Here is a 12701-nt window from a genome sequence, read left to right on the forward strand (position 1 = left end):
ACGGACGGACACAATAATCCCCTGTGGGCTGGTGGAACCAGTGGGTTCCTACCAGTAAAATATATATTTTGCACACATCCCATCAGCCACACAGTCTTCTGGGAGTTCATAATTTGAGCGAAACTGGTGCGGTTTTCGGCACGTGATGTCTCATCAGCAGCAGAGTCAGGCTTGCTTGAACCAATGTCTGGGCCCTGCCACGTGAGCATAGGCAGGGAGCCTCTCCTTAACATTTTAGTTCTAGTTCGACGCAAAACTCTGTCGCACACGGCACAGAATAATCACCGCGGTCGTTGAGGAGAATCTAGATAACGCTGTAAATAATCCCACATCCGCCCCTTATCATCATCAATTATCATCAGGACCATCATCATCGTCGTCGTCGTCATTATCATTACCATCGCGTGCGGTTCTGCATCTCGAAGCGTCCCGTTACCGTGGGAACACCCCAGGCGTGACCCATCGCGTCACAACGAGCGAACCTGATGGACCCTCAAGGCCGGGGGGCGGGGTGGAGGTGGATGGGGAGGGGTGGGGGTGGAGGGGCGGGGTGGGGTGGAGGGGGTGGGGTTGGGTGGCTGGGTTAGTGTTGAGGGGTTCACAATGGCCGTGTCATCTCCACCGTTTGAGGTCGTGGTCTTTTCCGTGAAGGCGAATGGACGTTCACCGCGGACTGCGAAGCGCTCGGCGCGGTAGACATTTTTTTCATTCCGGTTGGTCGGGGGCTCCCGGATTAAATTCAGTGTTTTTTTTATATCCATCCAATTAAATTTCCAGCGCCCATCTCTGGGAGCGAGATAAAAAAAATATCCACAGTGCAAACTTTGTGCCGCGTGTATCAGATGATTGGCGCGTGGAAAGGCTTTCTTTACACAGGAGACACAGGAGCGAAGGGCGGTGGTGTGGTGCGGAGTCGAGAGCGGTGGTGTGGCCGGAGGACTGGTGGCGTGGAGGGAGAGAGCGGTGGTGTGGCTGCCAGAGTGGTGGTGTGGTGGCCGGTCTGGTGGTGTGGTGGCCGCAATGTCGGTGTAGCGGCCGGTCCGGTGGTGTGGCGGTGAGGGTGGTGGTGTGGCCCGCCACACACGGTGCGCGTGCGAGGTTGCCAGAGGGCCCTGGCGCAAGGAATTAAATGCGGCCGCCCCCTGTCCAATATCCAGATCCTCTCTCTTGTAGCCGGGCGGTGATGGCTCCACGCCTATAATCCGCGCACTGTGGTGGTAGGCAGCGAGGGATGATGGATCACCGCACGCGGAGCGGTGAGCCCTAACCGTGGCTCGCCCGGCAGAGCGCGGCGCAGCCAAGTGGGGACCAATCTCCGTCTGTCCCATCTGCACGGGATAAAGCGTTGCCCCCTCTCGTGCGCGCGCGCGCGTGGTTTCTCCCGGCGCCCCAGCCTTCCTCCCGCACGCACGGACAACTCTCGTCGTCAATTCTCGCGCGAACTCCGTCCGGTCGTCGTCACAGCAGTAGCGGCGGCAGCGGCGGCTTCTGGCTTGCCGTCGAACAAAGGCGGCGGTCACCGCATCACTTTCAGATGCGCTTCTGCAGCCGCCGCCTGGGACGCTCTCGTCCTTCCGATATGAGCAAGCCACTTGAGCTATGCACTTTTTAATCATCTAGATTGAAAACTCGTTTTATTTGAACTGCTCTTCGTGTTGTTGTGCTTCCCCCCGCTCCTCCGATTAGCACGATTGGCAATGTACGGTGCAAAAGACGTTCAACATACGCACATACAATTGCCTGGAAACATCGCAATCTGTGCACGTGCCTCTGCGGTGTGAGATGCTGAATGATGATTAAGTCACCACTCTTGAGAACCCAGTTCAATCAGCTGCCAGAATCTGACCCGGGAGTGTCACCGGTGCGGCTGCCACAATCTGAGCCAGGACCTCGCCGGTGCCAGCTCAGCGACCCGACCTTTCGAGCCGCTCACCCAGCGGTCCGCACTCGTGAAGAATTCACGCTCTCACGACAAACCTCCGCGTGTCCCCTGCTGACTGTCAGTCGAGCCGCACGCCTCGCCGGCGCCCTCTGCCGCTGCGCGCCGTTCGGCACGGTGCCCGGCGACCCTTCGCCCCGCGCGCCGGCAGCCTCTTTCAGCAAACGACTACTGACGAAGACCGAATGCCGAAACGTCGGACACCGTGCCGGACTGCTAGCGGCACAACCCGCAAGCACATCGCGGAGCCCTGGGCTCAGGATATTAACTGATGCACCTCCCGCCCCCCGCCCCCTCCACACCGCTCCCTGTCCTGTCCACTCTTCCTGCAGGGCCAGCTACTACAGGAAGGGCGGCCGGGCAATGCTGCCTGTCAAGTGGATGCCACCGGAGGCTTTCCTCGAGGGCATCTTCACATCCAAGACTGACACGTGGTACCGTAACCCCCCGCGGCTACCACTCGATCTCACAAAGACAAAGATCTACCCCCCCCCCCCCCCGGATAGCCTTAGCAGAGTGTTTGGGGCAAGTACTGCGCACGGGGCGGTGGGTGTAGCAGCACCACGCCCGGCCGCCTTTGTCTCCCCAGTGGCGATGTTACACACACACCGCACTGTGTACTCATTTGAGGCTGAGTCGACCCAGGGGAGGCCCAGGACCGGTTCAGATAAATCGTCACCGGTGTTGGCCGTGAGCGGGAATCGACCTTGGGCGGCCGGGTTTGTGGCGCAGCGTAGCGCTAACCACTGCGTCACCGCTCCCCACTCGATTTCACACACACACTCGCTCGCTCGCTCACGCGCACACACATCACCGTACTCTCTGGAGTAGCAGCCCAGCGAAGGCCTGTTGAATGGAGGCAAGCACCTGTTCATATGGTGAAGGTGGATTTTATATCACGTGTCGTTGTGTGTCCATGACCCCGTGTCCCCGTGTATCTGTATGTCCGTGTGTCCGTATGCATATTTGGGTGTCCATGTGTCTGTCCGTGTCTCCGTGCGTCCCCGTGTGTCGGTGTGATTGTGCGCCCGGGTCCCCGTATGTTTATGTCTCCGCGTGCCCGCGTCCCCCGTGTGCTCACGTCCGCGTGTCCCCACGTGCCCAGGTCATTCGGGGTTCTCCTGTGGGAGATCTTCTCGCTGGGCTTCATGCCCTACCCCAGCCGCAGCAACCAGGAGGTCATGGAGTTCGTGATGGGCGGAGGCCGCATGGACCCGCCCGGCTCTTGCCCGGGCCCCGTGTGAGTCTCTCCGACCTCCCTGCGTGTTGCCTGCCCACAGAGGCCGATCTTACCAGCGGTGTCAAGATCGGCCTCTGTGTAAGAGGAGGCTCGTGAAGGACGCTGCTGCTACTGGGCAGTTGGAGGGCAGTCGCCCTCCAGCAGCAACGACGGAGGGCAGAGGAGCGACGCTCACAACGACGAGCGGAGCGCCGGGTGGCTAATACGCAGCAAGTTGGTAGAGTAGGGGGTACAGCTGGTGCATCTACCGGTCATCTCAGTCGGTCAACCCATGGCACCTGGGTCTGTCCCGAAATCTCCTGTCAGCAGCGAGCCTTCGACACTTCACGTGGCCTCAAAGTGCACCTGGCCTGGCACAGGCGCCGTGGTGACGTCACCGTCACTTAGTGGCGAATGGCGGCTGTGTTGGTATTGGTTGGAATGGGCCCTCTACTAGCCCACTTTACCCCCCCCCCTTTCTCTCCATAGCCCCACTCTCATAGAGACCCATACACTCTCATAGAGACCTACACACTCATAGACACCCGCACTCTCATAGAGACCCACACACTCTCATAGAGACCCACTCTCATAGACACCCACACACTCTCACAGAGACCCACACACTCTCATAGAGACCCACTGTCATAGAGACCCATAAACTCTCATAGAGACCCATACACTCTCATAGAGACCCATACACTCTCATAGAGACCCACACACTCTCATAGAGACCTACACACTCATAGACACCCGCACTCTCATAGAGACCCACACACTCTCATAGAGACCCATACACTCTCATAGAGACCTACACACTCATAGACACCCGCACTCTCATAGAGACCCATACACTCTCATAGAGACCCATACACTCTCATAGAGACCCACACACTCTCATAGAGACCTACACACTCATAGACACCCGCACTCTCATAGAGACCCATACACTCTCATAGAGACCCATACACTCTCATAGAGACCCATACACTCTCATAGAGACCCACACACTCTCATAGAGACCTACACACTCATAGACACCCGCACTCTCATAGAGACCCACACACTCTCATAGAGACCCACACACTCTCATAGAGACCTACACACTCATAGACACCCGCACTCTCATAGAGACCCACACACTCTCATAGAGACCCACTCTCATAGACACCCACACACTCTCACAGAGACCCACACACTCTCATAGAGACCCACTGTCATAGAGACCCATAAACTCTCATAGAGACCCATACACTCTCATAGAGACCCATACACTCTCATAGAGACCCACACACTCTCATAGAGACCTACACACTCTCATAGAGACCTACACACTCATAGACACCCGCACTCTCATAGAGACCCACACACTCTCATAGAGACCCACACACTCTCATAGAGACCTACACACTCATAGACACCCGCACTCTCATAGAGACCCACACACTCTCATAGAGACCCACTCTCATAGACACCCACACACTCTCACAGAGACCCACACACTCTCATAGAGACCCACTGTCATAGAGACCCATAAACTCTCATAGAGACCCATACACTCTCATAGAGACCCATACACTCTCATAGAGACCCACACACTCTCATAGAGACCTACACACTCATAGACACCCGCACTCTCATAGAGACCCACACACTCTCATAGAGACCCACTCTCACAGACACCCACACACTCTCACAGAGACCCACACACTCTCACAGAGACCCACACACTCCCATAGAGACCCAGGCACTTGCATAGAGATCCACTAAACTAGAGGGAGATGGCAGTGGCTGCATCATCATCAGCAGCATCAGCAGCGCTCTCTCCACCAGTCAGACGCACGTGGCCCGCGCAGCTTCCAAGCTGAACTGGTGTGGTGGAGCCCAGCGCCGGTGCAGCTTCATCATCATCGTCGTCATCACCGTAATCATCGTCACCACGCGCTTCCCTTGCGTTCCATACGATCAACGGCTCCACCTGCATGCGTCGTCACCAGGGCAAGCGGAAAACCCAGGGTGGGCTTCGAAAGCTTCCTCAACCCGGAGCCGAGTCACCTCGCGACTCGGCGCGCGCCCGTGACCCCTGGTGACCCCTGTAACCTATTGCGCCACCCCCCCCCCTCCTGTCGTGACCTCGTCGGCAGGTACCGCATCATGACGCAGTGCTGGCAGCAGCGGCCCGAGGACCGCCCCAACTTCGCCTCCATCCTGGAGCGCATCGAGTACTGCACGCAGGTGTGGGACGCCGCCAGTGTCAAGCCCAGCGTCTTGTTGTGTCACACGCACACACGTGCATGAGTGGGTGGGTGGGTGAGTGAGTGGGTGGGTGAGTGAGTGAGTGAGTGGGTGAGTAGGTGGGTGAGTGGGTGAGTGAGTGAGCGAGTAAGTGGGTGGGTGGGTGAGTGGATGAGTGAGTGGGTGGGTGAGTGGGTGGGTGGGTGAGTGAGGACGTGGGTGGGTGAGTGGGTGGGTGAGTCGGTGGGTGAGGTGGGTGAATGAGTAAGTGGATGGGTGAGTGGGTGGGTGAGTGAATAAGTGGGTGGGTGAGTGAGTAAGTGGGTGGGTGAGTGGGTGGGTGAGTGAGGACGTGGGTGGGTGAGTGGGTGGGTGAGTGGGTGGATGAGTAAATGAGTGAGTAAGTGGATGAGTGAGTGGGTGGATGAGTGAGTCAAGTCAAGCCCAGTTTGTTGTTGTGTCACGTGTGTGCTGTGCCTCTCTGGCACAAATCTGCCACTCAAAGAGCTATCGCAGTCATAATTATAAACATAGATAATTATATGCTCCATTGAGTGGGTGGGCGGGTGCGTGATTGAGTGGGTGAGTGAGTGGGTGGGTGAGTGGGTGGCTGAAGGCCGAATGCCAAAACGTTGGACATCCTGCTGAATGTCACTACGATGACGAATACCTCCTCGGGTTTTCCCAGTGAACGAATGCCGATGTATCTGTCGCTCCATCTCTCTCTCTCTCTACCTCTCCCTGCCTCTCCCCAATCTCTGTGGACGCTAGGATCCAGACGTGATCAACTCCCCTCTCCCGATGGAGCTGCTGCACGTCCCTCGCGACGCCCCGGCCGGCCGTCCCAGCGGCCCCACGGAGCCCCTCCTGCCTCGCCGCCCCCTCTGCACCCCGGCCCCGCGCCCCGACCCCGCAGGTGGGTCGCGCCGGCGGCCCCGGGGGACGCAGCCCACCGGCTTCTACCTCCGGGACGCCGGCGCCGACGTCTCCGGCGTCGCCGCTGCCGCCGCCCCCTCCTCTTCCTCCGACGACGAATCCTCAACCGCGTTCCTCGGCTGCGAGCGGGAGGCCGAGGGCCCCCGCAGGCCGCCGCGGCACTCGTGTAACGAGTACACGGAGATGGGCGCCTGGTGCCAGCCGGCGCCACCGGCGCCACCGGCGCCACCGGCGCATCCCGGAGTCGGCGCCGCCGCCACCGCCGTGGTTTCGACCGGGATGCTGACCAAGAGCCACAGCACCAGCCTGTGGAACCCCACCTACGGATCGTGCGTGCGCGAAAAGCCCGAGCGGGCGTGCACGGCGCGAGGGTGCGGCGCAGCCGCCGGCGGGGGGTCCGAGCCGAGCAACGCGCAGCAGCTCCCGCGGCCGGCACGCGAGGATTCCGGAATCGGAGGGTGCGCGGCACCAGCGCTTGGCGATCAGCGGCGGCCCGGCTCGCCGGGGCGTGACGGCAGCGACGCCGAAATGAGCGACTCGCCCACCTCGCCCGCCTCGCCGTCGTCGTCACCGTCGTCTTCTACGTCGTCGTTATCTTCGCGGGCGACGGCGGAGGCAGTCGATGAACCGTCGCAGCCGTTCCTGGCGGCCGGGCACTGAACTGCTCCGTCCGTTCTCCCGCTCGCCGCCCGCGCAGCGGCAGCGATGACCCTCCGGACCGCCGGTCGGCCCCGCCGGCGCAAGCAATGGACAGCCACTGGGGCGGGGGAGGGGTGGGCACATGACTCCCCGTGGACGCACGTGCGAGATGGGGCAAGGCGAACGCTGAGGATCGTTCTCCGAGGCCGGAGCCGCTTTACATGTCGCCGTCGGTTTTGCGTTCGGAACGAAACGGGATCGGCTGCCCGAGCGCGCAGGCGGTGCAGTCGCACCGACCGAAGAACCACGTGGTGGAGGGGTTCCGAGCGCCGGGTTACACAAAGGGTGGGGGGGGGGCGGGGGGTGAGGGGGGGTGCATTGAACAGAGCTGGGGGTGGGGTGCTCTTTCGATCCTTGGCACCGGGGGTCCGTGCCAACCACGCTGCCATGGCACGGCACGGCACGTTCACGCAACGCAGACGCGAGCCGGAAACGTTTGCGGTGGTCTGTCCACGTAAGGTGCACGCTGCACGCATGAGAGAGAGAGCATGGGCACATTTTTTTATTGTTTAAACAACGTATCTCGCTTGGGACGCCACCGTCACGGCGGAGTAAAAGTTCGCACACTCGGACCGGCGATCCAGGGGGCCACCGGTTCCATTCCGTCTCCCGGCGAAGCGGTCGAAACGATGGTGGCGAGTTTCTTCAACCTCTCCAACCCCCCTGCCCGCCCGCCCGCCCTACTCTCTTCCCTGCCCCGCCGCCTCTGTCCCACACCCAGCGATGTGGAAACATGGGAACAGTCGCGGTCCGTCGATGACCTGCAGGACACGCGCGGTGGGGTGTGACGCGTGAGTGCACCACACCCATCTCTTCCATCGTGGCTGAGTCGGCCAAAATATTCTTAGGTTTTTTCGATAAAGTCACGTAGGTAAAAAATGTAAATTAATAAAAGTAAAATAAAATAAAAAATAAAATAAAAATCACGCAAGCTTCCGTATCAAGTAAATGATACAGCGAGCGTGCTGTGACGGTTCCACCTGAAGACGGAAGCTTGTGTTGCCTCCGAAACGTCGTGATTTTTATTTTATTTTACTTTTATTAATTACAATTTTTTACCTACGTGACTTTACCGAAAAAACCAAAGAATATGAATCCTTGCAGTCACGAAAGCTTCAAATCTAGAATCGGCCAAAATACTTCACTTGTAATGCAGGGGCTGCACCTTGGCGCTCTTACCTACGTGTGACTTGTTGGAGTTTGAATGATGCTACGGTGATAGATATATATATTGTATATGCATTGCGTGCACGACAGAACGTCACTGTAAAGACGACGGATTGTACCGGAGGAGAACTTACGAATGAATGGAGGACTGTAACACGTAGGCTTTCGCGACCAATATTATCATATAATCGATGTTTTTGGGTTAGGCCGTGTAAACGATACATTTATATTCAACGGCGCATTCATATTTATGCGATCTAACCCAAAGGCGTCTATTTTGGAGAATGGAGGACTTAAGAATGAATGGAGGACTTTTTAATGAATGGAGGACTTATGAATGAATGGAGGACTTGTGAATGAGGGGACGCCGCCCAAAGCTGCCGAAGCGCTTCGCGCGAGGTTTTGGGGGAATTGTCACGTGCGTTAGCAAAGTGCCAACGCGAAATATGAGTTAGAGTATGGTCAAATATAACCGTGTTAGAGGGAAAAAATACGTGCTTTCCTATATACGTTGAGATGCAGCTGAATTTTCGATATTTTGTATATCTACTCTGGTGATAATGAATTACTACGATCTAGTGCATTTGGTATTCGCGCAATGATTTGAACGCGGGGTGCGATCGCCGCGGAGGAGAGACGCCGCTGTGTATCGCAGACTCAGGCCGGCAGTAGTCTCGGCGCAGTGGGGACCGACGTTGCCGCGTGTAATCTCAAACTGAGTTTTTTGCGGTGTCATTTTTTTTGTCCGCGCATTTTTTGTCGTTGCAATTTTGGACTTTAACCACGGGCGCGCAAACGGCCCGCGCTTTTCAAAGTGACGTCGAGGGATAATTGCAAGAGCCCACTGTGCAACGGACGGCGAGTAGTACTACCACTGTATTTTGCGGTTAATACCACGGCATTAACCAGGGTGGCCTGCCGAGTTCGAACCGCGAATCTTCTGCTCCGGGCGGAGGCAAAGCTAACCGCTGGGCAGCGTCGCAGTTCCAAAATGTCACCTTGCCGTGCCGGTAGCGGGGATGGTTTTCGACCATACTTCGCCACGCCCGCCGGCCGGCCCATTGCGTGTTCACACATCGCTCGCCACCGATGTTAATTCACCGCTCTGTACGGAGTTGAAACTCCTGGGCTCATGAGCGTCGTAGCGCGGTGCGGTAACCACTGCGCAGAGGTCGCAAACGGGGTTTGATTCATCTTCTTGGTTCTTTCGGTAAAGTCACGTAGAAGGGAAGTAATAAAATAATAGAAATAAAACATAATAAAATTATTCTCACGACGTTTCGGCCACAACGCAAGCAGCCGTCCTCAGGTGAAAACCAGGTCCGTCGAGGCGACAGAGTTATATTATGTTTTATTTTTATTATTTTATTACTTCCCTTCTACGTGACTTTACCGAAAGAACCAAGAAGATGAATCCCTGCAGTCACGAAAGCTTTAAATCGGGGTTTTGATTCCTTACCCATATCCGTACCCGGCCGCACCAGGGTCGCAAACGGGTACCCGTACCCGGCCGTACCCGTACCCTACCCGTACCCGACGGGTACGGGTAGGGTACGGGTATCGGGTACCTGATTGCGACCTCTGGGATGAAGCCACGTTGCAGGCGCGGGTGGGTTGATTCTAGGAACTTGAATTGTGAGAAGAGACAAGACGTTGGGAAATGATTGACAAACAGTTACTCACCAGTGACTCACGGTCTACCCATACCCGTACCTGGCCGCACCAGGGTCGCAAACGGGTACCCGTACCCGTAGCCGGGTATCGGGTAGGGTACGGGTATCGGGTACCCGGTTGCGACCTCTGCCGCTGCGCCACCGCTCCACCCCGGGTGCCATCCGAAGCGCGGGGCATTGTGTATATACGTGGTGCGTTCACCCAAACGCCGCTGCTTAGCTCATTCACTGTGAAATTGTAATCGCGCGTCGTTAGGTGGAATTAATCGGCACTTTTCACTCCCCCACCTACCCCCACCGCCACACCCTCGATTAAAATAATTGCCAGCCACACTTTGTAATCATGATCGTCACATTTATCACCAAATCTTCGATGTTGTTTTCGGGTCCTACCGCGTGTTGTTCGGCACGATGTCCGAGGTTCCGCCTGACACCGCGCCGAACCAACACGCGATGAGGTTGGTACAAACCCAGAAACACCGGACAGAGAGAAAGAGAGAGAGAGGAGCGAGCTATACGGCACAGCCGCGAAAGCCCTCCGCAAGGATGTTCGCATATCGTGTTATGAACGTTCACCGATATGTGCTTGTGTTAAAAAAAACAATAAAAAGGAACAAAATAGACACCGTGCGCCTGTTTCAAAGTCACACGTCACACGAAAGACGCACACTTGTGTACGACACGGAAGCCAATGTTTGAGAAATTGTCAAACAAGTTTCAAGTTCCGAGGTTTCAGGTTCATCTTGTTTCGCACCGGGGGACACTTTAAGGGACCATGAGTCCCACGTGTGCAAGAGTGACCGGGGCATTCGTCTGACAGTAGGGCTTGATGATTGCTGTTGCTGTGTATGTGTGTGTGCGATCCCAAATGAGTAATTTTCGAATTTGCCAAAATCTGGACCCTGACGCCGGCACACGATGACTTACTCTTGCGATTGACGTCACTGGATCTTTATGCAGGATATGTATTTATACTGGGAGGAATCCGATGAGCTATAACGCTCTTTTTCACACATATCCAGTATGGGCAGGTCAGAACGTCTCAACAACTAACATTGCAAAAACACGATCGGAATGCAAACTATTGGAAGGGTAAAAAAATCACTTAAAAACCTGCGAATTAAACTTTTTTTTCATCTTACCAGGTAAAGCCCACTGAACTATTAGATTATTTTTCAAAAGCGACCTGGCTACAAATGATAGCTCCACAAAGTGGATTATTACGTGGTAATGTATAGCAGCAAAATTATGTGAATGCATGTTTCTAAAAGTCTGCCGTGAGTTTTATTACGGGTATTACACACGACGCAATGATAACCAGGGCGGCCGCTAGATTCGAACCGTGAATATCTGCAACAGAACGTGGCGAACTCGATACACCACGAGGCAACCGTCACCGCCTAATATAATCAAATCAACTGCGGCCCTCTTGTCACTCCACTGCTGGATGAAGGCATCCCCACTGCGTGTCGGCCTAGGGTGGGTTTTTTACTGTAAGCCACTTCATATTCTTGGTTCTTTCGGTAAAGTCACGTAGAAGGGTAACAATTAAATTAAATAAAAAATATAAAACAATAACATTCTCACGACGTTTCGATTGCAACACAAACAATCATCAGGTGTGAAAACCACAGCAATAATTTTTTTCTACCACAGCAAGCAATTTTTCTGCTGTGGTTTTCACACCTGATGATGATTGCTTGTGTTGCAATCGAAACGTCGTGAGAATTTTATTGTTTTATATTTTTTTATTATTTTATTGTTTCCTTTCTACGTGACTTTACCGAAAGAACCAAGAATATGAATCCCTGCAGTCACGAAAGCTTTAAATCAAAATGTAAGCCACTTCGTCAAGCTATCATTTGTGGCCAGGTCGCTTGTGAAAAAAAGAGCCACATAGCCCAGTGGGCCTCGATTGGCTTCCCACCCTCGTCAGCAGGGCTAACCTCCTCCTCTTCTTCTCTACACCAAGGGCAGAACCGGTCCGGGACTGGACCAGGAAGGACCATGATGGATGCTTACGCACGAGGGCAGAAACTGGAGCGCCCGGAGGAAACCCAAAGCCTACGTGGGGGCAACATTAGTATCCCAGACAGAAGGGACAGATGGATATTATGTTCTTAGGTTTTTTCGGTAAAGTCACGTAGGTAAAAATTTAAAATTAATAAAAGTAAAATAAAAAATAAAATAAAAATCACGACGTTTCGGAGGCAACACAAGCTTTCGTCTTCAGGTGGAACCGTCACAGCACGATAGCTGTATCAAGTGAAAAAAATTCCAAGAAAATTCCAAGAAAACAGTCCTTGTATATATACTGGTTGAGGGTGGGAGGAGCTAAGGTAGGCCCTGAATATTATTTAACCGAAAAAACTTAAGAATATGAATCCTTGCAGTCACGAAAGCTTAAAATCTAGATGGATATTATTCTCTACACTTTGCTGGACCACCTTCTCCCGGTGGGCCACGATATGATGTCTAAACGGGGAATGATCGTCAAGCCCCTCTCCTCCACGGTGCTGGATTGCAGGCCACGTGCCTCGCTAGCCGCCACTCGGCTACATTTACCGCAGTTCAAATAGCCGGCTCATTTAAAATTAATGCGCGGTGCCGCTAGAGGGCTCTTAAAGCAAAGTCGTCGGACGAATGATGAGCCAACTGGTTCACCCCACGCGTGAAATCATTTTCCGCAACTGCTTCATCAAATCACTCATCTATGAATTCCAGATGATTAAATTGCCGCGGCCAGAACCCTCAACCGTACCTGTAAATGAGACCACATCGCCCCAATACTTTGATGGTCCCTCCACTGGCTCCCAATCCAAATGGATCAATA

The 12701-nt window shown here is 54.9% G+C and overlaps 1 protein-coding gene across 3 annotated transcripts in view; it reads left to right on the forward strand.

Moving 5' to 3' along the window:
• LOC133361896 (leukocyte tyrosine kinase receptor-like) overlaps nucleotides 1–9453 on the forward strand; it is a 77345-nt gene extending 67892 nt beyond the window's left edge. For all 3 annotated transcript variants that reach the window (XM_061580877.1, XM_061580888.1, XM_061580884.1), the window contains 4 exons: nucleotides 2272–2373; nucleotides 3045–3179; nucleotides 5303–5393; nucleotides 6165–9453. In XM_061580877.1, the coding sequence (XP_061436861.1) occupies nucleotides 2272–2373; nucleotides 3045–3179; nucleotides 5303–5393; nucleotides 6165–6989 (1153 nt within the window). In that variant the 3' untranslated portion in view covers nucleotides 6990–9453. The remainder of the gene's footprint in view (nucleotides 1–2271; nucleotides 2374–3044; nucleotides 3180–5302; nucleotides 5394–6164) is intronic.
• The last annotated feature ends 3248 nt before the right edge of the window (nucleotides 9454–12701 follow it).

The sequence above is a fragment of the Lethenteron reissneri genome, chromosome 8, assembly GCF_015708825.2.
Source record: "Lethenteron reissneri isolate LAM-NWPU_2019-01 chromosome 8, ASM1570882v1, whole genome shotgun sequence".
Classification (NCBI taxonomy): Eukaryota; Metazoa; Chordata; class Hyperoartia; order Petromyzontiformes; family Petromyzontidae; genus Lethenteron; species Lethenteron reissneri.